The sequence below is a fragment of the Lampris incognitus genome, chromosome 10 (assembly GCF_029633865.1).
Source record: "Lampris incognitus isolate fLamInc1 chromosome 10, fLamInc1.hap2, whole genome shotgun sequence".
NCBI classification, from domain to species: Eukaryota; Metazoa; Chordata; class Actinopteri; order Lampriformes; family Lampridae; genus Lampris; species Lampris incognitus.
This window is the reverse complement of record NC_079220.1, coordinates 29515016-29542301: the sequence shown is the minus strand read 5'-3', so window position 1 is coordinate 29542301 and position 27286 is coordinate 29515016. Positions and strand designations below refer to the sequence as shown.

Here is a 27286-nt window from a genome sequence, read left to right as displayed (position 1 = left end):
CTAAACTCTCTTTGACCCCGGCTCTGTCTCTGCCCCTCCGCCGCACTTCAGCTGTGCCACGGGCTTACATGGCTGCTCACACACGGACATGCACACCAAGACGCACACGTTGCACCAAGGCCGAAACGCACTTAGACGGATGCGTTTCCAGCTTCATCCTTCTTACACACACACACACACACACACACACACACACACACACACACACACACACACACACACACACACAGGCAAACACACACACCTACACACATGCACGCACACATACACACACACATAAACACACACACACATACATATGCACACACACGCACACACCTACACACACGCACACACACAGACGCACACACAAATATACACACGCACCCACACACCTACACACACATACACACAAACACACAAACACGCACGCACACACACACACCTACACATACAAACATACACACACGCACACACACCTACACACGCACATGCGCACACACACACCTACACACAAATATACACACATGCACGCACACACACACAAACATACACACACATGCACACCTACATGCAGACACACGCACACCTACACACACACCTACACACACGCACGCACGCCTACACACACCTGCACACACAAACACACACACACACGCACACACATGCACACACACACACACACACACTAGCTAACAACGAGATGGGCCCTGCTTACCTCAGAGCAGTGCAGCATCCCCAGGTGCAGCTGAGTATCCGCTCTGCTTTCAGCCGGCCGGGTCGGTCGCTGAATGATCTACAGAGCAACCAGCAAGACAAATCACAGCGCTAGACACCAACAGGCCGGGAGAGAGGACAAAAAGAATGACTCCCCCAGTACCGAACTGCTGAAACAGCAGGATGTGCTGAATGATGGGACAGTTACCCCCACGCACACCCCACACCCCAAAAAGAGGGATGGAGAGTGGGAGAGAGAAATAGCGTGTGCATTCTGTGCTTTACATTCCTTGTGTTGTTCAACCTCATGGGAGGAAGCCCACTGCATCATCATAAGCACTAACTTGAGAGAGCAGCCAGCCAAATGCACCATCTCGTTTTTTTTTTTCATTCTATACCAATCAAGTGTGCTGGGTACGTTTCTCTTTTCCTCTCCAATAACCATTTCAACCACGCACACCGCCGACACCCCACCTCACCATGCACAGCCCTCACCCACCACCCCCATTCCTGTTTGTCTGGTGAGCCGGGGAGCAGTGAGGGGCCTCAGCCGAGTTGTGTGCATCACCGCCTTGCCTCATTTCCTCTGCTAATGGGCTAATGGAGACACTGGAATGCTGCAAGACCGAGGAACTGGGGGGGGGGGGGGGGTGTCATAAAGAGACAGAGAGAGCGAGAGAGAGAGAGACAGAGAGAGAGAGACAGACAGACAGACAGACAGACAGAGAGAGCAAGAGAGAGACAGAGAGAGCGAGATAGAGAGAGACAGAGAGAGACAGAGAGACAGAGGGACAGAGAGAGAGAGCGAGAGGGAGAGGGAGAGCAATAGAGAGACAGAGAGAGCGAGATAGAGAGAGACAGAGAGAGCGAGATAGAGAGTTAGACAGAGAGAGAGAGACAGCGAGACAGAGAGAGCGTGAAAGAGAGAGCAAGAGAGAGCGAGAGGGAGAGAGAGAGAGAGAGAGAGAGAGAGAGAGCGAGAGAGAGAGCGAGAGAGAGACAGAGAGAAGCAGAGGGACAGAGAGATCAAGACAGAGAGAGAGAGAGGGAGAGAGACACTAAGATAACTGACAAGTAAAACAGAGAAACCAAATGATGAAGTGTGTAATAGACACAAAATAGCCTCGTTGGCACGGGAGAATACATTAGCATTAACATATCAAGCAAACCAGGGATGCAGATGATGAGTGAATCACTTGTAGCCTAACTGTGCTGATTAACGGCGAGATTAAAATGTGATTCATTGTTGCTCTTGGTATATGACTTTATCAAGGGCTGTCAACCTACAAACCTCCTCTCCCCTTCCACCTCCTCTGGATGGTGGAGGTCTCTGATTCATCCAGTCATTATCTACAGCAATGGAGTATACATGCAATGTGCATGTGTGTGTGCGTGTGTATGTGTGTGTGTGTGTGTGTGTGTGTGTGTGTGTGTGTGTGTGTGTGTGTGTGTGTGTGCTTGTGGACATGCATCCATGAGTATTTTAGTGGTAGGCAGTTGAGCACTCGCTTGCTCGAATAGAAGGGGACTTTCTAGAGGCCTCCACACTATCCACATGAAAACACCCTGAACTATCAACCTATTTAAATCATTAGTCCGGCAGCCACCCATGCTTTCTGCAATACCAGACGGTGTATATCAAGTACGGCTGGGTATCGGCAAGGACCTCACTGTACGACACGGGTCATGATACATGGGTCACGATACGACCGGATTGCAATAGATTGCAATACTAAACATATTGTCATACATTGCAATACTGTACATAATTTACCGAAAATTTAAAAATATAGCTGAAAATACAGCTTGCTGTGTACCACCTGCATATCACATTATACTGTGACAACTCAGCGGACAAATCGAGTCAAAACTATTTAATTCAAAATTTCTATTCCAATTTATTAGAACGGTATCGCTGTATTGCACAGTGCCCACGGTGTCACTGAACACACTGAACTGAAATGTAGATGCCATATTATATGAAAATAACGTGTGCATATTAAGTATTCTTGCTGTGTCACAGAAAACACTGAACTCAGCTGCAGTGTTGATGTCATAACATAAAATAAAGTGCATATTAAGTATTCTTATAAACAGAACTTATGCATTACTCTTGTCTGAAAAACATGTGAAATTGGTTCCTACTCCTCAGAGATATGGTGGGACTTATTCATACCATACATCATACCATGAGTTCAGTCACACACACACACACACACACACACACACACACACACACACACACACACACACACACACACACACACACACACAGACACACAGGTCGCTACAAAGACAATCTGAAGCCCAACCTGCTGTGGAAACATGTAAATGGCCCATGTAAAGGGCATTCGGTGACAAAATCCCAGAGACACACTTGGTTTTATGGAGCTGGGACCCAGCACCATTCTGCAGCCCCTCCTGTGGTGAGACTCTATCACCCAGCTGCTGAGGGTGAGTTGGAGCTGGGAGCATCCCTGTTTTCCATCCATCTGGTGCTGTGGAGCCCGGAAAGGAACCAGTGTATCTGTGTATATGTGTTTGTTTGTGTGTTTGTGTGTGTGTCTGAGAGGTCTGAGAGAGAGAGAGAGACAGAGAGACAGAGACAGAGAGAGAGAGAGAGAGAGAGAGAGAGAGAGAGAGAGAGAGAGAGAGAGAGAGAGAGAGAGAGAGAGAGAGAGAGAGAGAGAGAGAGAGAGAGAGAGAGAGAGAGAGAGAGAGAGTGCGTGCAGCAGCTGACGTTAGCATGCCAGGCCCCTGGGCTGGCACAACTCTGTGCAAATGCAAATGCTAGCATTAACAACCTCCAGGGGAAAAAAGGGGGACTGGGGTCTCAGCACAACTGAACTGACTGGAGGCTGACGGAGGACCACAGAGGGCTAAGGTTAGAGGGAGAGAGAGAGAGAGAGAGAGAGAGAGAGAGAGAGAGAGAGAGAGAGAGAGAGAGAGAGAGAGAGAGGGAGAGAGAGAGAGAGAGAGAGAGAGAGAGAGAGAGAGAGAGAGAGAGGAGGAGGAGTGAGGGGAATGGAGGGTTGGATAGCTGGGGATGTTGAGTTGGGTTCCAGGGGTTTGGCTGAGGGTAAGGTCTAGGGCGAGGGTTGAAGGAAGGAAGGGTGGTGCATGCTGGGACACAAACATCCATTGGAGAGTTCTTACTCAGTCACACAACTCAGAATAATATCGAATTCTCCCTTTCAGGAATCCAGGGGTATCCACAGCTGTACATGTGAGTGGGTCTTGAGTAGCGAGGTGAGTCCAGACAATCTTTTCTACTGTCTTAAAGTTCAGGAATCAAGAATCAGGAATCAGGAACATTTATTAGTCATTTCATTCCATGCACCTGCGCACATGAAATGAAATAAAATATCATTTCCCCCAGCCCACGGCAGTGCAACACAAAGACGAAAACACATACCCAAACTACAAGAATACATATATCCAACATATCCCCAAAACTGTTTTTTTTTGTTTTTTTCAGTGTCCAAGAGGGCGAACGCCAGGATGACTGTCAGAACTGCTGGTCTGCATGGGCTAGCAGTTAGCTTAGCCTTCCCCGCTTCTGCATCCTGTCAGACCGCCCTCGGTGTTTCCTCTTCGGGTGCAGCTCCAGTCAGGGCCATGGTCCCTGGGCCCACAGGACGCAGCAGACCAAGCTCTCCCAGCCGATCCAGCACCAGCTCTCCCAGCCATCAAACGAAGACACAGACTAAAACGCAGACTTGGACAAAGACACTGCATGGACAGTACTGGGTGAGGCCGCCGCAAACTCAAATTCACACCGCCATCTTCCCACACCGGTACTGGGTGAGTACAGTTTATGAATATGTCGGCTCCTCTTTGTGAACCATGACATATCGGCCTCAAATAACCAATGCTAAACATTTAAAGCAGCACTTGAATACCCTGCAAAGCCGATAATGGCCATTGTCGTTGCAGCACCATGCTTGTTCTTGATTACATGGCTGCCTCCTCTCAGCTTCTTTAATTGCAATTGACATTTAAATGAAGGAGTTAATGTATGTCAAGGACAGAGTATACCGTGTTAACAACTAAAATGCTGCTTAATGGGGCATGCCCGAGCTATTTTGAGTGCATGTTGTGGGAGAGAGAATAGGGCATACTCTATTAGGCAGAAACCAGAGCGATTCCCTCAAGTGGGCCAAGGTCAGCACTGCTCCTTTGTATCTGGGCTAGCTGCTCATCATCCAGGAACTTCAAAAACTCTGACATTTACATAAACGTCATCCTGGGAGAAGCTTTTATCTTGCTAAAAAGTGGCAATTGAGAATATTCTGCAGTTTATGAAAGCTATCTTGGCATGTAGAAAAGCAAGAGGTAGCAGGCTCACATGAGAGCTCAGGAGTGCCCTCAGGCCTCATTATGTCTTTTGCTGAATGACAGACTTCTTCTTCTGCTTCTCCCCCCGGTGTATTGCAGGTTGTTACAAAGGTTAAAGCTCATTGATAAAAAGAATAAAAATCTCTATTCCACCTTGGTTGGAGCACCAGGCTTGAAAGAACATTCAGCAGTTCAACCCGACAAGAAAAACAGAGGGGGGAAAAGACGGAAGTGCAGGACCCGCCATGAAACAGAGGCTTCGCTTGGGCTAGGTGACTAGAAGAAGGACCAGATGACTTTGAGTGTGTGTGTGTGTGTGTGTGTGTGTGTGTGTGTGTGTGTGTGTGTGTGTGTGTGTGTGTGTGTGTGTGTGTGGAGGCACTATGGGATAGCGGGGCTAATAGAATGGGAGCGGAGAGGGCCTTGATGAAAGTAAGCCCAGATGGAGGAAATGAAATACAGAGCTCTCCTATGTGTCCTTCCCACCTCTGCTTAGCTCCTCCAAAGGCTCCACTGTGCCTGGATGTACTGGGCCAGCAGGACACACAGGGGTACTCTGTGTATTCTGTATGTGCCTTATGAGGGGGGGGTCAGCCTACCTGCCTCCCCGTGTGCAGCCTCCAATGTGTACTTTTGGGGTTAAACGCCGGGGCGGCAGGGTTTGTGTGTTCATGTGCCACACTGAGGTTTACATTGAGGGAGGAGTACACAGATACAGACTCTGAAGTGGGCAAGCTGCGGTCAGCCCACAGCATCAATGACTGAGCACTGTGTTAAAAATGTTTACCAAGCCCTTGCACTCACATTCCGAAAAAGAAAATCTGCAATACTAATTGTGAGTTTCTGTATGTGTGTGTTTGTCTGCCTTTATATGCATGCCCCACACAGAGGTGCACGTGTCTGCACGTGTGAGTGTGGACGCATGCAAATGAGACAGGAAGAGGAGACCATCGTTCCCCTTGGGTCCTCTTGTTCACGAGTTTCCTCCTGTGTCTTCTCCTCCATCTTGCCGTCTGAGAACATCAGCACAGCATGGAGAGAGCTCGCTCTCTTGCAGGACAGCTATCTGAGTACGGATTACCAACACATATTTGTGACTCAACATGAGTTAAAGGTGAGGAGTGATTGTTGCCATTCTTCCCATGGTTCTCTGAGGAGCCGTTGGGGCATTGCAGGGCATGAAGAATCTGCATCACACACATTCACAAAAGTACTCCCAAAACTTTTGTACAACTTGGCAAGTCCATCTATTCTCCAGACCGCTTATCCTGCTCTCAGGGTTGCGGGGATCCTGGAGCCTATCCCAGCAGTCACTGGGCGGCAGGCAGGGAGACACCATGGACAGGCTGCCAGGCAATCACAGGGCCCACACACACGCACACACACACACACACACACACACACACACACACACACACACACACACACACACACACACACACAAATGCTCAAACCTAGGGACAATGTAGTACAGCCGATTTGCCTGACCTACATGTCTTTGGACTGTGGGAGGAAACCGGAGCCCCCAGAGGAAACCCACACAGATGAGGGGAGATCATGCAAACGCTACACAAAGGACAACCCAGGACAACCCCCCAAGGTTGAACGATCCCAGGGCTTGAATGCAGAACCTTCTTGCTGTGAGACGACCATGCTAACCATGCCGCCACCATGCCGCCTACATAAATATCAGAAATCAGAAACACTTTGTCATTTCATTTCATGCACTTGCACACATGAAATGAAATGAAACATCATTTCCCCCAGCCCACAGCAATGCAACACAAAGACAAAAAACACATGTCCAAAAACTGCAAGTACACATATATCTAAACTAACACATACACTACCGTTCAAAAGTTTGGGATCACCCAAACAATTTTGTGTTTTCCATGAAAAGTCACACTTATTCACCACCATATGTTGTGAAATGAATAGAAAATAGAGTCAAGACATTGACACGGTTAGAAATAATGATTTGTATTTGAAATAAGATTTTTTTTACATCAAACTTTGCTTTCGTCAAAGAATCCTCCATTTGCAGCAATTACAGCATTGCAGACCTTTGGCATTCTAGCTGTTAATTTGTTGAGGTAATCTGGAGAAATTGCACCCCACGCTTCCAGAAGCAGCTCCCACAAGTTGGATTGGTTGGATGGGCACTTCTTGCGTACCATACGGTCAAGCTGCTCCCACAACAGCTCAATGGGGTTCAGATCTGGTGACTGCGCTGGCCACTCCATTACCGATAGAATACCAGCTGCCTGCTTCTGCTCTAAATAGTTCTTGCACAATTTGGAGGTGTGTTTAGGGTCATTGTCCTGTTGTAGGATGAAATTGGCTCCAATCAAGCGCTGTCCACTGGGTATGGCATGGTGTTGCAAAATGGAGTGATAGCCTTCCTTATTCAGAATCCCTTTTACCCTGTACAAATCTCCCACCTTACCAGCACCAAAGCAACCCCAGACCATCACATTACCTCCACCATGCTTAACAGATGGCGTCAGGCATTCTTCCAGCATCTTTTCATTTGTTCTGCGTCTCACAAACGTTCTTCTTTGTGATCCAAACACCTCAAACTTGGATTCATCCGTCCACAACACTTTTTCCAGTCTTCCTCTGTCCAATGTCTGTGTTCTTTTGCCCATCTTAATCTTTCTCTTTTATTGGTCAGTCTCAGATATGGCTTTTTCTTTGCCACTCTGCCCTGAAGCCCAGAATCCCGCAGCCGCCTCTTCACTGTAGATGTTGACACTGGTGTTTTGCGGGTACTATTTAATGAAGATTCCAGTTGGGGACCTGTGAGGCGTCTGTTTCTCAAACTAGAGACTCTAATGTACTTATCTTCTTGCTCAGTTGTGCAACGCGGCCTCCCACTTCTTTTTCTACTCTGGTTAGAGCCTGTTTGTGCTGTCCTCTGAAGGGAGTAGTACACACCGGTGTAGGAAATCTTCAATTTCTTAGCAATTTCTCGCATGGAATAGCCTTCATTTCTAAGAACAAGAATAGACTGTCGAGTTTCAGATGAAAGTTCTCTTTTTCTGGCCATTTTGAGCGTTTAATTGACCCCACAAATGTGATGCTCCAGAAACTCAATCTGCTCAAAGGAAGGTCAGTTTTGTAGCTTCTGTAACGAGCTAAACTGTTTTCAGATGTGTGAACATGATTGCACAAGGGTTTTCTAATCATCAATTAGCCTTCTGAGCCAATGAGCAAACACATTGTACCATTAGAACACTGGAGTGATAGTTGCTTGAAATGGGCCTCTATACACCTATGTAGATATTGCACCAAAAACCAGACATTTGCAGCTAGAATAGTCATTTACCACATTAGCAATGTATAGAGTGTATTTCTTTAAAGTTAAGACTAGTTTAAAGTTATCTTCATTGAAAAGTACAGTGCTTTTTCTTCAAAAATATGGACATTTCAATGTGATCCCAAACTTTTGAACGGTAGTGTATATCTAAACTAAAAAAAAATACTATCCAGGAGAACGAACACCAGCCAGGATGACTGTCAGAACAGCCGATCTGCATGGGCTAGCAGTTAGCTTAGCCTGCCCCGCTTCCACGTCCTGTCAGACTGCCCTCGGTGTTTCCTCTTTTTGTGCAGCTCCCGTCAGGGCCGTGGCCATTGGGCCCACAGGATGCAGTAGACCAAGCTCCCTCAGCCGATCCAACGCCAGCTCTCCCAGCCAGACACCCTCGAGACACCTCCCCACACTCCACTGGATGACACTAAAAACACAGTCGAGGCTAGGCAAGGTCGCCGCCAGACCACCCTCGGTATTATCGGAACTGCTGGTCTGCATGAGTTAGCAGTTAGCTTAGCTTGCCTGCTTCTGCGTCCTGTCAGACCGCCCTCAGTGTTACCTCTTCGGGTCAAATATGGACCAACACTATGAATTGATTGTAAGTGCTATGGGTTATGCTATGGGTTGTCCTATGATAAACCCCATATACATCAATGTCTTGCTTCAAATTCATCTAAGCTTCTAAGATTTTTTTTCCTAGCTTTAAACTGAGGATAATCTGACAATAAAACATTGTCCCATCATCCATAGTGGTTACTGTGATATGTCTATACAAACACTTAATTGACAGTATTCAACCAAGAGGATGACATATTTCATTTGGTCTTTCAAAACAACAACTCGCTGTTTTTGTGTTGAAGGACTTCTTACCCAAGTATTATCAGTATCGTGTATGTAGTAAGTACAAAGCCTGCCCTGTGATGGTGTGATGGCCTGTCCAGGGTGTCTCGCTGTCTGCCTCCCAGTGACTGCTGGGATAGGCTCCAGCATCCCCGTGACCTGGGTAAGGATAAGCCGTTTGGATAATGGATGGAATGGATGGCTCGACTTCTTACCAAAGTATTGTCAGTATCATTTATGTAGGTACAAAGCTGTGAGCCAATCCAGCACTGACCATATCGGTTTTGAGGCCACAGTGTGGATGTCCCTTCAATCGAAGGAGGAGATGCTGGTGTGGCTGAAGTCCATGGCAGTCACATAGAGAGTGGCATGCACCAGGCCCACTAAAGATGAGAAAATCATCTTCAAAGTGGGTTGTATTTTCCAGACGTGATATTGTGGCATCATTCCTGGATCGTGATTTAATTTCCAGCTTCTTTCAACATATTCAGTTGAAAGGTTATGACGCCTTATAACTCTGTATCCATAGTCTCCAAAAGTATATTGGCTACTCATGACTCTGGACCCAGAGGTCATATTTGACTCCTTTATTTCATATATCTAACCAAACATAGTAAGCTGTTGCACAATTTTTGTATAACATTGGATAATTTTGTTTTCAGACTGATGGATGAAGTCACTTGGGTTCATGCACATGCGATACACATGTTTGACCGCTATGGTAACAACAGCTTGGCATCACAGAAAGCACGAGCTCTCCGGCGGGCTGCTAACCATGCTGGGCGAAGTATAGCCACACGGCCCACCTCTGTTGCCTGCCGAAAGGTCAAGCTTGAGGGTAGATGCCAACTCACTGCAGGGAGGCTGAAGAAAAATGTTGCAACCATGGACCATTGCTGCAGCTACCCAAAAGGAGTGAAGTCTGGCACTTGTTGTGGAAATTGCCTTCAAACACTCAAGACTCAGAAATAAGTACGCAAACATTGATGGGTTGAGGACTAAAATATATTGTATACAGCATATTAGAGAGAGACACCCTGACACAGAAGTCAAAAGGAAACGTCTTTCTCCAAGGAGAGAGGAGCTCAATGTCTTTATAGCTCATCTCATCTCATCTCATCTCATCTCATCTCATCTCATCTCATCTCATCTCATCGTCAACCGCTTCTCCATGGTAAGGTCGTGGTGGCAGCAAGCTAAGTAGGGCACTCCAGATGTCCCTCTCCCCAGCAATGCCCTCCAGTTCCTCCTGGGGGATGGATCCCAAGGCATTCCTAGGCCAGATTGGACATGTAGTCCCTCCAGCGAGTTTGGGGTCTACCCCAGGATCCCCTCCCAGTTGGACGTGCAAGGAAAACCTCCAAAGGAGGGTGCCCAGGGGGCATCCTAATCAGATGCCCGAACCACCTCAACTGGCTCCTTTCGATGAAAAGGAGCTCTACTCCGAGCGCCCTCCCGATGATTGGTTGATTGGTTAGCGCAGTCGCCCGTGGTCCGGGCTTAACTGGATTTGATTCCCGGCTGTCCCCTGAATTCATTACATTACGTCACAAAGTTGAGTTGAGGGGTGGAAAAGATGAATGTATTCAAAAAGCTCAAGCTGTGTGTGGCAGCATCTGACGCGTTCAGCTTGCCGGACTACTGGCTTTGCTTACACTTGTTTGATGGAAGACATCTCTCTTCGGTCTGGAATTTAGACCGCTTCAAGATCTAACTGTATTTATACAGCTTCAAGATCTAACTGTATTTATACAGCTTCAAGATCTAACTGTATTTTCAACTGGTAAACAGTTAAATTGATCATAGTCATGGTAAGTGACTGCCCCAGACACACACAAACACACACACACACACACACACACACACACACACACACACACACACACACACACACACACACACACACACACACACACACACACACACACACACACACACACACACCGATGTTTGTTTACATCTTCCTATTCATCCTCATTCAACCCTCTGCTTTGGCAAATCCGAAGCAAAGCGTTGGGTATGTGCTCTGTTTGCCCAACAGCCGGTGCGTCCATTTCACCACACCTCTTCCCCTCTCCAGGCCTCTCCAACAGCAGCAGTCACACTGAGACCATTAAACCCAAACTCAACATCCAATGTTTTGTCAGCTCAATGCTCCCAGAAGAAGAGGCCTCGGCACAGTAAAAACATGCCCCCTTTTCTCCGTACAGTTAGAAAATAAAATGATATATGTGGTTCACTGCCTGTCCATCGGCCCATTATGATAGCCAATGATAGACTATGATATACTTATTGATATACACGTGGAGTCAACGGAGGTGAAAAAAAGTCCAGCCACAATGTATAGAATTTTAAAGCGAACACGTCTTTCCAGCTTCAGTCTTTTTCATTCACTGGCTGGTGAAAAGCAAATCAGAAGGATGTTGGATTATACTTCTCAGCGAGTGCAGTGATTAGATGGGCAGAACTGGTTTTTTTCAACTTTGCTAATCAGCTCAATAGGCGGGATATATTTTTAGAAGCACTACACAGACCTGGCGTGACTCACCGGATACAAAAGAAAGTATTAGAGAGAGAGAGAGAGAGAGAAGTGACTGACTTGATGCTGTTACCTAACGGAAGAGATTTGCTGCATTGGTGAGTCAATGTGTGCATCAGTTGTGTGTGATTACGCTGCAGAGGTCCCGGCCAGCATGGGGTTGAGAGGGGCTTTAGGCTGCAGGTAGTGTAGATAACGCTGGCTCTCAGAGAGCAAAGAGGTCACCTTCGTTTCCTCATCTAACCCCAGCCCACCAGTAAGAACATGAGGTGCCCCAAGCAGAATGCAGACTTACTTACACCACCCACCCACACACACACACACACACACACACACACACACACACACACACACACACACACACACACACACACACACACACACACACTCTGACACAACACAGATGTAAAAAAATATAATAAAAATAAAAATCCATCCATTATCCAAACCGCTTATCCAACTCTCAGGGTCGCGGGGATGATGGAGCCTATCCCAGCAGTCATTGGGTGGCAGGCGGGGAGACACCCTGGACAGGCTGCCATCACAGGGCCAACACACACACACACATTCACACCTAGGGACAGTTTTTTCTTTTTTTTTTAGTATGGCCGATTCACCTGACCTACATGTCTTTGGACTGTGGGAGGAAACCGGAGCACCCGGAGGAAACCTACGCAGACACGAGGAGAACATGCAAACTCCACAGAGGATGACCCCGGGACGACCCCGAGGTTGGACTACCCTGGGACTCAAACCCAGGACCTTCTTGCTATGGGGCGACCGCGCTGGCTACTGTGCCACCGCAAGAAGGTCCTAACATACATGTCCTTTTGATTTTGGGAGGAAACCGGAACACCCAGAGGAAACCCACGCAGACAAAGGGAGAACATGCAAAGTCCACACAGAAAGGACCCTGGACGACATGGGGCTCGAACCCAAAAAAAAATATATATAAAAATTAAAAAAAACCTCAACCATGAGCAAGAGCAAACATTGGGAGAGAGATGCCACAGAATGTAAACCCCCTTAAATGCAGAGAGACGGCGATACTAAGAATAACTTGGGATACATGCTGATGGATGAGAAAGGACATAAAACGGCATGTACATCATCCTTAAACATGAGACCTACTGTCCCTTCATCAGAGCGGATTACCCGGCATGTGTCAAGAGCATGATAATCTCACTTTTAATCAAAGGCCAGGCGACTCGTTGATAGGGCCTCTAACCAAACCGCAATCTAGAGGACGGAGGCAGGGCTTTCAGGCAGAAGAGCCACTTGGACCACATGAGAAAATCTACAAGCCTGACTCCATCACTGTTTGAAAGCAGCACCCTTGCACCAGCCTCAGAAACACCAATGCTATCAGGCCACAGACCCATCGATACACAGCTTCATCGATCCACCACCACCATGGCTCTATACAATTTGATATGAGGAGATGCAGTGAGAGGACAGAATGCCTTAGATGTGGCTCTCCAGACAGCAGGGGGGTTACTGTGATCAGTGTGGATTAGATGAGTTACCAGACGGATCAATGGAGGACGTGGGAGGGGATGGGGGTGAGAGGAAGTGCCTGCAGACTGGGAAGACTCTGATAACCGATGTCTACTGCTTTGGCAGGCGGAATAGGATCTGTTTACTGTGTAGCAGATAAAACCAAGGCTGCCCCTGGTGAAAGACCACATGAATCTGAGATGTGAGTGTGCACACAGAGAGGCAACGCAGCACACACACCTGCACACACACACACACACACACACACACACACGCATGCAAATGGTCACATCAGCACAGTCACGAATGCGTGCACATGCCCGATTGGGTAATTGGCAGATATGAGTAATCAAATTTCCAAATTTGTATGCAGATGGACACCTTAATTAATAAAACAGAGCATTCAAAGGAAGTTGAATCAGTTCATCTGGATACACGTTTACTGACAGATACGTTTCATCACTCATCTAAATGACCTCTTCGGTCTAAACTGACTGCAGGTAGCCCCACCCTCATAATCAATACAGTGTCATAACGACCCAAACCAAGGAGCGGTTTCATGAGTAAATGGGCTTGTTCATCAACGAGAGTTACAATGGCCATGTGTACTGTTCACAGAGGGTTGGGGAATAGTTGCAATCACAGCATTGTAAGATGGCGACAGATGTACTCTTAGGCCCCCTCAGTTCAGGGATGGTCATTCCGGGTGACCGGGTAGCATAGTGATCTATTCTGTTGCCCATTAACACAGGGATCAGCGGTTCAAATCCCTGTGTTACCTTTGACTTGGTCAGGCGTCCCTACAGACACAATTGGCCGTGTCTGCGGGTGGGAAGCCAGATGTGTTTGTGTGTCCTGGTCGCCGCACTAGCGCCTCCTCTGGTCGTTCGGGGCGCCTGTTCAGGGTGGGGGACTGGGGGGAATAGCGTGATCCTCCCATGCGCTACGTCCCCCTGGCGAAACTCCTCATTGTCAGGTGAAAAGAAGCGGCTGGCAACTCCACATGCATCGGAGGAGGCATGTGGTAGTCTGCAGCCCTCCCGGATCAGCAGAGGAGGTGGGGCAGCGACCGGGACGGCTCAGTAGAGTGAGGTAATTGGCCAAGTACAATTGGGGAGAAAAAAAAGAAAAAAAGGATGGTCATTCCCTCTTCACATAGATGGCCTCTTTGACTCCCCATTCAAACCAGTATTCCTCCCTATCAAGGATGTGCACATCCTCATCCTTGAAAGAGCATGTGACCTTGAGCATGCAATAAAAACGGCATTCTTGCAGAGCTCACTGAGGTCAGCAAGTGGCCTCACAACATGCAGCAGTTCTGCAGCCAGCTGCTGGGCTTCACCTCTCTCTGATCCGCTGTCTTGCTGACATTCATACCGAAACACACTCCTGGCACTAAGTGGTGTTAAGAAGGCTCAGTTTCAATATTAACAAATGGTCTCCGGGCATACATCCCAGGCTGCACACCTCTTAATCGATTAGTCAGCTAATTGCTTGTTGGGGTGCGAGTCACCTGTGACATTTCTAGTTAATTAAACGTTTTAAAAGCCGCTGTAATTATGCATTTCTCAAACACAAGTATTTTCACAATCGTCTGTTGCATGGTGGCATGGCACATATTACACCTGGCCGAGAGAGGGGGGGGGCAGACAGAAAGAGATCCTTTACTGTCTTAACTTGAAGAAAGTGTTTTCCACAGCCAGAACATCAAAAGCTCATCGCATCAGACAGACGGGTGACAAGTAAAAGGAAAAACCTGAATGTGTGACCCCATACAGTGAGGGGTCCGGGGGGGCTGTTATAATGTGGGGGGTGTTTTCCTGGCAGGGTTTGGGTCCACTTGTCCCCTTAGAGGGAAGGGTCACTTCAAATCATCCATCCATCCATCCATCCAAGCCGCTTATCCCAATTGGGGTCGCGGGGATGCTGGAGCCTATCGAAGCAGCCATTGGGTGGCAGGCGGGGAGACACCCTGGACAGGCCGCCAGGCCACCACAGGGCCAAAACACACACACACATACACACACATTCACACCTAGGGACAATTTAGCATGGCCAACTCACCACTGCAGATCAACACAAAGTTATTCTGAGTGATCACCTTTATACTATGATGAGACATCTCTATCCTGATGGGAGTGGTCTCTTACAGGAGAACAATTCCCCCATCCACTGGACACAAGGGGTCACTGAATGGTTTGATGAGGATGAACATGATGTAAATCATATGCTATGGCCTTCACAGTCACCACATCTCTACCCAAGTGAACACCTATGGGAGATTTTGAACCGACGTGTTAGACAGCACTCTCACCACCATCAAAACAACAGATGAGGTAATATCTTCTGGAAGAATGGTGTCCACCCTTTCAGTAGAGTTCAGAGACGTGTAGAGTCAATCAATCAATCAATCAAGTTGCATTTTATATAGCGCTTTTCTAGCTGCAACAGCCACTCAAAGCGCTTGACAAGGAGCACTGAAGATGATCTGGAGGCTCCTGGTGGACCAACACCTGACTAACACACTTTATGTTGGATATGGGCACATGCTACATACAAATATGCATGACCTTTAATGGGACATGGAAGGCGGGGTCTCTTTCGTAAAGGAGGAACGGATGAGAGAGTCACAGAAATACATTTAGCAGCAGAAGGTTTGTTAAAAAAGAGAGAAATAAGTAAAACATGATCTCAGTAATGTTCCTGACATGAATGACTCACACAGAATTCAAAATATGGCTGCATTTCAGCTACGGTTTAACCAGGGTAAGGAGCCTATGGTTAACTATGGTAGCTAAGTTTTTTTGGTAGAGTAAAACCATGGTCCTGGGCTATATTTCACTCGCTGCAATGGTTGTAATGGTGAGCCAGATTACCCCTCCCAGCTCCCCAACACTCATTTTGCATATTTTTTGTGTCCTTTTCATTTTTGTGGAATAGTCGTGTTCCACGTTTGATATACGAGATGTTGTTGCTGGCTCTCTACCAGGCACCACTGACCACGGCACGCCCGACGCCGCACCGTACGACCACCTACAGTCGACCACCACAGACGCCATGTCTTACTGTAACATCAGTGTCCTTTAAAAGCGACGATAAATGCCTCCTTATACTAGTCTGCATACAAAAAAAAAGACCCTGAGAACCACAGTTAACATATAGTATGGTTGTGAAACCTGGGCAGTGTCAGGGTTTGGAGTGCTAAAACCATATTGATCAATATGTATGTTGGTAAAATCATGGTGGTTTCATAGTTAGTAGTATAATACCAATATTGAATAGTAACATCGTAAAACCATGGTTGCCATATAAAAACCAAAGTTAATAGTAGTTGTAAAGGTTATAAAATACTACGCCGGGGCGTTCGGGTGGCACGGCAGAGTATTCCGTTGCATACCAACATGGGGATTGCCGGTTCGAATCCTCGTGTTGCCTCCGGTTTGGTCAGGCATCCCTACAGACACAATTGGCTGTGTCTATGGGTGGGAAGCCGGATGTTGGTATGTGTCCTGGTCACTGCATTAGCGCCTCCTCTTGTCGGTCGGGGCGCCTGTTCAGGGAGGAGGGGGGGATAGTGTGATCCTCCCACGCAATACGTCCCGCTGGTGAAACTCCTCACTGTCAGGTGAAAAGAAGCGGCTGGCGGCTGACTCCACATGTATCGGAGGAGGCATGCGGTAGTCTGCAGCCCTCCCGGATTGCCAAAGGGGGTGGAGCAGAGACTGGGACAGCTCGGAAGAGTGTGGTAATTGGCCGGGTACAGTTGGGGAGAAAAAGGGGGGGTGGAAATCCCCAAATTTTTAAATAAAATACTGGGCCAAAGAGAAAACCCTTGGTAAGGCTCACACAGAATGTCCATGTGCCGATGTCAGCTGAGTGAGGTTCTGCTTCTTAATGCTGTGTGAGTGCTCTCTGCCTCTGAAAAAACATGCCTCAATATCTCTGAGATTTCACCAAAATAATTTCACTCACTTAGCAATGTTTCCAAAGTAAAACACAGACTAATGAATAGAGTGCATTATGTTACATCACCTTGGATTTTACAATACAGACCTATTTTTGAAATCCGTGTGAGCCAATAAGGAAGCAAGAGTTTGAAAGCGTCCTTGAGTTTATTTTCCCTCGGGCTGTCAAGTTTCCACGCAAAACGCCTACACGTATACTGCTGCCATTGTCCTATCAGACGACGATGGCTTGAAAGCCTGCGAAGCACTCAGGAGGTCTGTGGAAACAGGACAAGAATTTAACACACTGTAAAAAAAATAAAAAATAAATAAACAAAACACGTCTGTGACCGAAATGGTGAGATCGCGGATACAAGCGGCTGAAATGAGTTTCCTCTGTAGGGCGCCTGGGCTCAGCCTTAGAGATAGGGTGAGGAGCTCAGACTTCCGGAGGGAGCTCGGAGTAGAGCTGCTGCTCCTTGGCATCAAAAGGAGCCAGTTGAGGTGGTTCAGGCATCTGATTTGGATGCCTCCTGGGTGCCTTCCTGTGGAGATTTTCTGGGAACGTCCAACTGGGAGGAGACCCCGGGGTAGACCCAGAACTCGCTGGTGGGACTACATGTCCAATCTGGCCTGGGAACGCCTTGGGATCGAGCTGGAGGGCGTTGCTGGTGACAGGGACGTCTGGAGAGCCCTACTTACCTTGCTGCCACCGCGACCTGACCCCGGAGTATCGGCTGATGATGAGACGAGACGAGATGAGACGAGACGAGGCGAGATGAGATGAGACGTTTGAGACCAATCAGAATGGATTCAGAAACTTCTCTTTTCACTCATGAATAATTTTGAGGGAGGGTGAAAGAGTTATTCTCTCGGGGTACCCAAACAACCGCTTTTGGTTTTGGTTATGCCCTTCTGAGATGCAATTAACCCCCCACCCCACCCCACCCCACACACACACACACACCACCACCACCACCACCCCACCTCTCCTCTCAGCAACTTCAATGGACCCGCTCAGCAACCACCTGTAGAAAGCTGTGGTTGTCCTGAACACTTTCCAGGTGTGAACGTGTGCAACTGTATGAATAACTATATTTTACAGGGCGTTGCAGAAAAACACTGCACATGTTCAGCAAACCATACCTAGATAAACAACGGCTTAAAAAAAATCCATCTAACACACACACACACACACACACACACACACACACACACGCCCATGCCCACACTTGTTCACACAATATCTGCATATTCATGAAAGCAATCTTTAATAAGACATTTCTGATCAAACCATTTCAATCCCCACCCTTCCTGTTGAGCGGTAATAAGATTCAAACAAGAGGTCTATTTAGTGTTTGTTGTTGCTCTACAGAGACGCCATGGAAGTGTACCTGACCCTGCACACTGGGCCAGTGTGTTTGCCCTGCAGTGCAGTCATTCACCTACAACTCGGGAACATAAACGTGCCAGTGTGTACGCATGTGTTTGTGTGACTGAACTCGGGATTTTAACACAGGGCCCTACTGTGTGTTTGAGTCATGGCTCCAGTGCATGTTTGCATATGTGCGTGCACGTGTGTGTGTTTGGGGGGGGGGGAATTGTGTGCATTTGTGAGTGCGTGCGTGCATTTTTGTGTGTGTGTGCACGTTTGTGCGTGCTTTCCTCACATCACGGCAGCGAGGTAAGAGGCCTCAGTTAATAATGATAATGACGTCATAATGAGGAATCACAACACTCGCGTAAGATCAAAACGTAGGCTCGACCAGAGCTCCACACACAGGTTGGATGTGTCGCAGAAGGGGAGCGTGCCCTCTGCTGCTAGGTGATGAGACAGCTTCAACCCCCCTCCACCCCACCCCATGCTCCTCTAGTCTTACTTCTCGCTGCCAGATCACCTCTTGATAGGGCGCAGGGGCTTTAAGGGGGGGGGGGTTGACGTGTGAAAGGTGTTAAGAGGGGGAGGAGAGAGATTACTCTTTACATAGTGAGAGAGACAGAGATGGGAGAAGAGTGAAACCCAAGCTTTGTCTCTCCTGGGTCAGCGGTGTCAGTCCCCCAGCACCCCACTGAGGAGCAGGCAGCCACTGCTGGGTCTGGCCCAGAACTGAGAACCTCCGGCCAGGCATGCCAGTCAACCAGGAGGGGAGGGGTTGGGAGGGAAGGGGAGGGGAGGGGGGGAGCTCCCCTCACTGGAAAAGGGCAGCCGGCATGCCCTGAGGCAGGCTTCATGCAGCTGTCAATAACTGTGACCCTCCTTTCAACCACCCCCATGCCACCCCCACCCCCTGTCTCTCTCTGCCACCTCCAGCCTTGCCCTCTGCCGGACTACAGGGCACCACCAGCAGCACAGGCCAGCTGAGGGGCTGATGGAGGGAGTGGGGGCACCACCACTCCATCTGGGAGAGAGAAAGCTGTGTGCTTGAGGGGCTGACGTTTAGACTGTTTATAGAGATTTGCCCTTTAGAATTCACCTGTCTGTCTGTCTGTCTGTCTGTCTGTCTGTCTGTCTGTCTGTCTGTCTGTCTGTCTCTCTCTCTCTCTCTCTCTCTCTCTCTCTCTCTCTCTCTCTCACACACACACACACACACACACACACACACACACACACACACACACACACACACACACTCTTTGCAGAGCTCAGAGTTTAAGAGGCGCACTGGGCTCCTCTTATATGGTAAGCGAGTCTGTCATCTCTCATGTCTGGAAGATGCTTTCAGTCGGACCATCGCCCACATTCAGTTGAAATGCTGTGGTCGAACTTTCGCTTTTGGATTTTAGCCTACATTTTACGTTATTTCAAAGATTAGAAAATGAGAGTAATTCAAAACAATGCATGCCACATTCAAACTTTAGGCAATGACAGAAATGTGGTTTTAGCTTTAGAAATATTGCACGTTGACGGGAATCCACGGACAACGGTCATTTAGACATCTCGCTAACATTTTTAAATATGATGACGATGATTTTATTAAGGTAGCGCATTTCATTACAAGTTAGCTGAATGTGCTTTCCATTAGAAGACAAACTATAAGCTAGAGGCAGAAAATGTCAACATATAAATCAAATATTTTTGCACAATAAACCCATGGGGATTTTTGCCGCCTTAAATCCCGTTGCTAGGGTTGAAATACACCATGTGCTTCACATGAACGACTCCTTAAATGACCAGGCTGTGGCTGTGGCTGTGTTTTGCTCCACCTAGCCATAACAACAGAATGACGTCCCCGTGTGCCCAGCTTCTCCTGGTTAATTGGGATTTGATTGTGTGTTTTTGCTGGCAGCAGAAGAAACAACTGGCGAGTGCGTCACAGTTTTAGCACAAAACCTTTCATAGAAACCAAGTGAAGGTCGCCGTGCTAACTCTGGCTGTTTGCAGCACGGCCTGAAATCCCGGGCAGCAGTCACACGGGGAGGGAAAAATGGAGGCCAGGAGGCAGAGGAACAACTAAACCTCAATAGAGTCACCATGCAAAGGTGCACGAGCTCGAGATGTGTGTGTGCTGGATGGGGTGCGGACACCTTGGCCCAGCTGGTTATCTTGGCCCAGCAGGCGATGATATGAAGGAGGCTCAAAAAAGAAGGTCAGAGTTGAGCACGGAGAGGGCAGCCGCACAGCAGATGAGCAAAACCACTGAGAAAATTACACGGCAAGCGAGAGCAATACAAAACCGAGCAGGCGGCTAAGCCGAGAAGTGCAAAAAGGATGATGGGAAATGACGCTGAACAGTTTAAAGTGTATGATTCCCCCTCCCCCTTTTCTCCCCAACTGTACTTGGCCAATTACCCCACTCTTCCGAGCCGTCCCGGTCGCTGCTCCACCCCACCCCTGCCGATCTGGGAGGGCTGCAGACTACCACATGCCTCCTCCGATACATGTGGAGTCGCCAGCCGCTTCTATTCATCCAACAATGAGGCGTTTCGCCAGGGGGATGTAGTGCGTGGGAGGATCACGCAATTCCCCCCCAGTTCCCCCTCCTCCCTGAACAGGCGCCTGACTGACCAGAGGAGACGCTAGTGCACTGACCAGGACACATACCCATATCTGGCTTCCCACCTGTTGACACAGCCAATTGTGTCTGTAGGGACGCCCGACCAAACCGGATGTAACATGGGGATGCGAGCCGGCAATCCCCATGTTCGTAGGCAATGGAATAGACTGCCACGCTACCCAGATGCCCCTAAAGTGTATGAATTAAGGGGCTTTGCACATGTAAGCGCTTATATTAAAGATTGCACAACATTTCAGGGTTAAAAAAAACTGGTAGTAAGTGCTGTAACTCCCTGAAGATGCAAAAGCATCTTATGCGTACATGTGTTCACATGTATGCGCTCGTCTGTGGGAGCAAGAGGTCTGACTGGTAAATGAACCCGGTGTGATCCCTTCAGCAGGGATTCAGGGGAAGCTTGGAAGTCTTGGGAGTTCAAGGGAAAGAGCAAACGTCAGACACCGCAGCGGAGATGCACTGCTTCTCTGGTTTGTGAGCATAATGAGAATGTTACTGTTGCGCACTGTACACCACTCGGCCTGTCAGAAAGAGTTTATACTCACCTCCATCAAGACATGCAGGCTGGGATGTAGAGGACTCTCTCTCTCTCTGTCTCTCTCTCTCCTTAAGTAATGAGTGAGACTGATGCAGACACCAATGTTGTAGTCATATACAATGTCACCCTAGAAATGTTTGTAGTTCTGGGGCGTCCGGGTAGCCTGGGGGTCTATTCCGTTGCCTACCAACATGGGGATCGCCAGTTCGAATCCCCGTGTCACCTCCGGCTTGGTTGGGCGTCCCTAGAGACACCATACCTAGATACCTGTGTAGGTCATGGTTGATGCTAGATCCAACGGGGTGTATGCACGGGAGTAGCCGTGATTGGCTGTTGCGTCGGCTAATAGACAGTGCGGAACCTTGAAGCGCACTGACATGAAACAAATGATGCATACTGAAACATTTAGCTAGCTCGCTTACAACTGACCTTAACATTGCCAGATCGTACTGTAACAATAGCTAACGTTAACGCTTGCTAACAATGGAAATTCAAAAACAATTTAAACCATAACCCTAACCCTAACCAATCCTAACCCTAACCAACAACCAATCACGTCTACTTCCGTGCCTACACCCCGTTGGATCTAGCATCAACCATTGGCCATGCCTGCGGGTGGGAAGCCGGATTTGGGTATGTGTCCTGGTCGCTGCACTAACGCCTCCTCTGGTCGGTCAGAGCACCTGTTCAGGGGGGAGGGGGAACTGGGTGGAATAGCGTGATCCTCCCACATGCTAAGTCCTCCTGGTGAAACTCCTCCCTGTCAGGTGAAAAAAAGCGGCTGGCGACTCCACATGTATCGGAGGAGGCATGTGGTAGTCTGCAGCCCTCCCCGAATCGGCAGAGGGGGTGGAGCAGCGAACGGGACAGCTGAGAAGAGTGAGGTAATTGGACGGGTACAATTGGGGAGAAAAGGGGGGGGTGTAGTTCTTATATAAACACCTCCAATAAAAGAAGCAATCCTTTCTCGGGTTCCCCAAACTGACACAATCTGTAGCACTACGGCCGCAGGATCAGCCGAAATGTTAACGTCCGCTGTCCAGTGGTCCCCCCTAAATATAAATGAGTGTTTTCACCACAAGTGGCTCTCCACCATTGTAATGCACTTTACTGGGGCTGCCACGTTTCTCCTCTGGATAACCCAAAGTGACAGTTAAACTGAGAATCAAACACTAACATCACAGAGTGATAGGTAGGCTGCATACCTGCTGGCATATCATATCATCCCTGCAAGCGGCAAATTTCTTAAATAAAAGCAACAGCATGGGAATAGAGAGAAATCTCTCTCTCTCTCTCTCTCTCTCCCTCTCTCTCTGAACTTCATCTAATCAGAACGGACCAAGTCTTATGCCTCTGGGTGGAAACCACCAATTTCACATCAGCAAAAGATAAGAAAGAGTTAAGGACAAATAACTGCAAGAAACTGCCAACAGTTTGTCACAGCTAGACAAACCTCAGTATTAATCAGCTGTGGGTATTACCAGCAAGAGAAGCAGATTCTTACGATGGCTTCCATTGAAATCTTGTGCACAGCACCCACTTATTCAATTCCCCAACAATCAGTCCACCAATATTTTACTCGGTTTACCAAACTTTGACTTGGAGTAAAGAAAAAGAGATCTGAACTAGAGACTCCATCATGTGTGACACAGTCACGTTTAAAAGCTGAAGAAATCTGGCCCGATCCACATTTGTTGAGTAGCAATACTTCATGATAGGAACACGTGTCTGTAAGCAATTCCTCAATTGCTTTCATGGGTGCAGGAGTTTTTTTTTTTTTGCTTTTGTTTTTGTCTGAAAAATGTCAGCACTGATAAGATAAAGGTGTTTAACTTGAGGAAATCTATCTGAGCAGGAAACAGTATAACAGCTGTCCCTGGCCCCAGTATGACTCCACCTGAAACCCATTGGCTCTGGGTGGCACATCATCTACCAATCTTCAAACAAATGCAACATAATAGGATCGCTTAAGCAAAGTAAACGTTGTCCATGGCTCAAGTATCCCGGTGCCCTGTCAAATAGACCTATACCATAATTTTAGGACCCGTCCTGGCTCTTTCTTCCTTCATATAAAGTTGTTGTGGTAGGATGTGGATATGAACATGATATACGCCACTGGTCAAAATGTGAACGCCATTATCCAAAAGTCAGTCAAGAGCAGAGAGCGGAGCAAATGGATCTGCTGAGCCTCTCCAGCTGAAAAGTGTCCGATATCGCATGAGATCACAGTTTAAGGTGAGATTACCGGGTAAGGAGAGGGTCAGGGCATGCACAGGGGTTTGACAAATGTTCATATCGACCCACTGCTGCCTCTGTACTTGAAGTGACCAGTACACACTTCAGTTTTGTTCTTCGAACCGACCTATATACTGTGGAACGCATTGACGGCGTGAAAAGGAAATGTTAAAATAGACTTGGCAGGGGATGAGCTGATCCTATTATGTCCCGAGTTTAAGTAGAGGTGTAATAAATCCGTTGCACATCAGCAATAGCCTCGTCCAGCCAGAACGTCCACCTCAACACGAGAATCATTCATCACGCTCTGTACATCACATGTCAGTGCACTTAAATATAGGCTATGGACCATAGAGGACTAAATAAACGGCGGGATAACGAAGCTTTAGTTTCCCGTGTTGTTGTTGTTGTTTTTTTAAGAACGCTACTAACACTAAGAGACGTGTATTTCACATTCGTGATATGGGCTACGACTCCGCTGGCAAAATTTTCCAAAACTATATAGATGAATGGCATACTCGGAATGAACTTTGCCTTACCTGTCCTGTTCCGTTTTCCACTTCCCCGGTGCTCGTCTGTGTCCAGCATCAGTCCAAACGCCTCCGGTATTACCGGCCACTCCGCGCCGACAGCCGCGCTGACGCGCCGATATGAATGCGCATGGAGACGGCTGGCTTCCGCCGCTCCACTGAGATTTCCCAACACAAAGTAAACGAGCGGGGACTGAATGAACAAAGTATCTGAACGCAAGACAGTAGACTTTGATTTTTGTTAACTTTCCTCTCTCTTTCTGTCTCGCCCCCCCCTCCTCTGTCTTTCTCGCTCCCCTCTCTCTTCCCCGCTCGCTCGCTCGCTCGCTCTCTCTCTCTCTCTCTCTCTCTCTCTCTCTCTCTCTCTCTCTCTCTCTCTCTCTCTCTCTCTCTCTCTCTCTCTCTCTCTCTCTCTCTCTCTCGTTCTTTCACTCACGCTCTGTGGGCGTGTACAGGTGTGCATGCGCGCGCGCGTGTGTAATATCAATTATTTATTTATTCATTCATTTATTTTCCAGGTGAGTTTATTGCCCCAGAGGACGAGGATTCCAAATAACTGTCCAGAAAAATGTTATAATCTTTCTTTTATCATGTTTCAATTAGTATGTTCCCATGCGATTAGATACAGCTAGATGCTAACAACCTTCAGTTTCTAATTACTGAAGCTTTCAGCCAAGAGAAGACGTCGTCAGGTGGCATCCAACTTTCCTCAGACGCTTCAACCCTGACCCACGTCCTCCAGTTGGCGGGTTGGCAATGATGGTCAGTCACTGCCCATCCTCTCTTGGCTTCCTGCTCAACTCCTCCCACCTGTTCCAGAGCCAACAAGCGCCTCTTTCCACTGCCTCCCCCAACCTGTGAGCTGCTGTCTTCATCTCCCTTCCTGCTATTCCCAAAGCTGTGAGCATTTTCCACACAGGCAGTGCTGGGAAACCCCTGCATCCAACCTCAACTGGAAGTAGCCAGGCCTGCCACTCCTTGTCCCTGCATTGTTGGACCAGGTCCTGGTACTTGGTGGCTTTCATCTCTGAGGCCTCTTCGCATCCGTCTTCCCAAGGGATTTTAAGTTCTATCAGGATGATTCTCTTTGCCTCCTATGATGTTTGGATGACCTGGGGAAAGTGTAGTTTTCTTCCCAGGTCCACACTTATCTCCCACAGTTGTGCCAGCTGCAGGAGACTCTTCTTGGTCTTCTTGGAGAAGGGTGGCTTCACCCTCTCCCTGATGAAATGGAGGGATGGGGCTGGTGTCACGTGGGTCTGACGTTTTTTCCATCTCTCCCAGTCCAAGATGTCAGCCAGTGCTCTTAAGACCTTGTCATGACGCCATCTGTATCTTCCCTGGCTAAGTGCAGTCTTGCACACTGCCAGTATGTGCGCCAACATGCCTCTCCCTCTCTGCATAACTTGCACAGTGGGTCCCCCCTGATTCCCCACCTGTGTAGGTTTGCTGGTGTTGGAAAAGTGCCATACACTGATCAGAGCAGGAAAGAGATGCGAAAGTGCTCCAGTCTCCAAAGTTCAGCCCACGTGATCTTCCAATTTGGCAGGTCCCACTTTGACCAGGCTCCATGTGATCCAAGTTCCACGGCCCTTGACCTTCACCCTACCTACTCCAGGTGTCAGACCTTGGCTTAGTTCATGTCTGTCCTCTGCCGTGTGTCTGTTTTCCCCATTGCAGGAAGTGAGGGTGTTTCGAGTCCTTGTCTCCCTAAGCTCGGGTTCCCAGTGATGTTCTTCAACTTCAGCATGCTTTCTGCCTGTACCACGGATGTGTCAGCTGCCCACTTGCATGCTGATCTTATATTGATGCCTGCACCTCTGACCTTTTCATCACTTGAGTCTCTGTACATCATCTCGACCCTGCACTTTGCCACCTTGAACTCTTCGACCACTGATGATAGGGGTAGCTGTAGCTGTCCAGACCTGATGTATAGCCCTATTGATGTGAAGCTTTGTGGAATTCTGAGCCATCTGTGAAGGTGTTTGTTCACTTGTCTCTTGACTCCTTCCACTGATGTCATAGGCACTTCGTAAATTGTCATTAGCCACGAGTCTTGGTAGCAGACCATGCTGGAAGAGCCAGGCCTTGGATTTACCTGGTAGGCCTGATCCCTCTATCCTCCTCTGAACTTTCATCTGCCTGTTTCACTGACCTGGATACATTGCTTCTGTTAGTGAGCGAGGCATTATGCCACTTACCTAGACATTTTATTAGGTTTTCCTCAGTTGATGGTATATCCTCCCCCTGGACTTAGAGCTGGAACTCGCTGATTTCACTTTCCCATTGCTGATCACTATGCTTCTTGACTTCTTTGGTTTGAACTTAATTCCCATGTTGTCAAGTCATTAAGTGTCTTCAGGATCCACCTTGCTTGTACATGGGATGAAGTTGTTATGGTTAAGTCATCCATAAAGCCACTTATTGGAGGTTGGCGGGTGTCGGATTCGGCCCTTTGGGTTCTTTCCTGCCGCAGTTATGAGCAGATTAATTCCCATGATAAACAAGATTGAGGAAATAGTGCAAACCATTACAATTCCCTTTCCCAGGTCCTGCCACTGGGTTGTGAAATGGGCAGTTTTGAACCATAACTTGAATCCTCCAAAGTAGCTGGTGATCATTCCCCTGATGTGGTAGGGGATATTGTAGTGTTTCATAGCTGCATTGACGAGATCATGAGGGATTGATCCATACACATTGGCCAAGTCGATCCAGACAACAGCTAGATTGCCTTTACTTAATAATGTACAAATTCAATATGTTTCCTGGAGGCCATATAGGCCTTAGCTTAATAGGCTGACTG

At 47.9% G+C, this 27286-nt stretch overlaps 1 protein-coding gene across 1 annotated transcript in view; it reads right to left on the bottom strand.

Annotated features, from left to right (window-relative positions):
* The window catches only part of znf385c (zinc finger protein 385C), a 271270-nt gene extending 246632 nt beyond the window's left edge, over positions 1–24638 (bottom strand). Inside the window, exon 1 of the mRNA XM_056288196.1 lies at positions 24493–24638. Coding sequence (XP_056144171.1) covers positions 24493–24541 — 49 coding nt within the window. The 5' untranslated portion in view covers positions 24542–24638. The remainder of the gene's footprint in view (positions 1–24492) is intronic.
* Positions 24639–27286: the final 2648 nt, after the last annotated feature.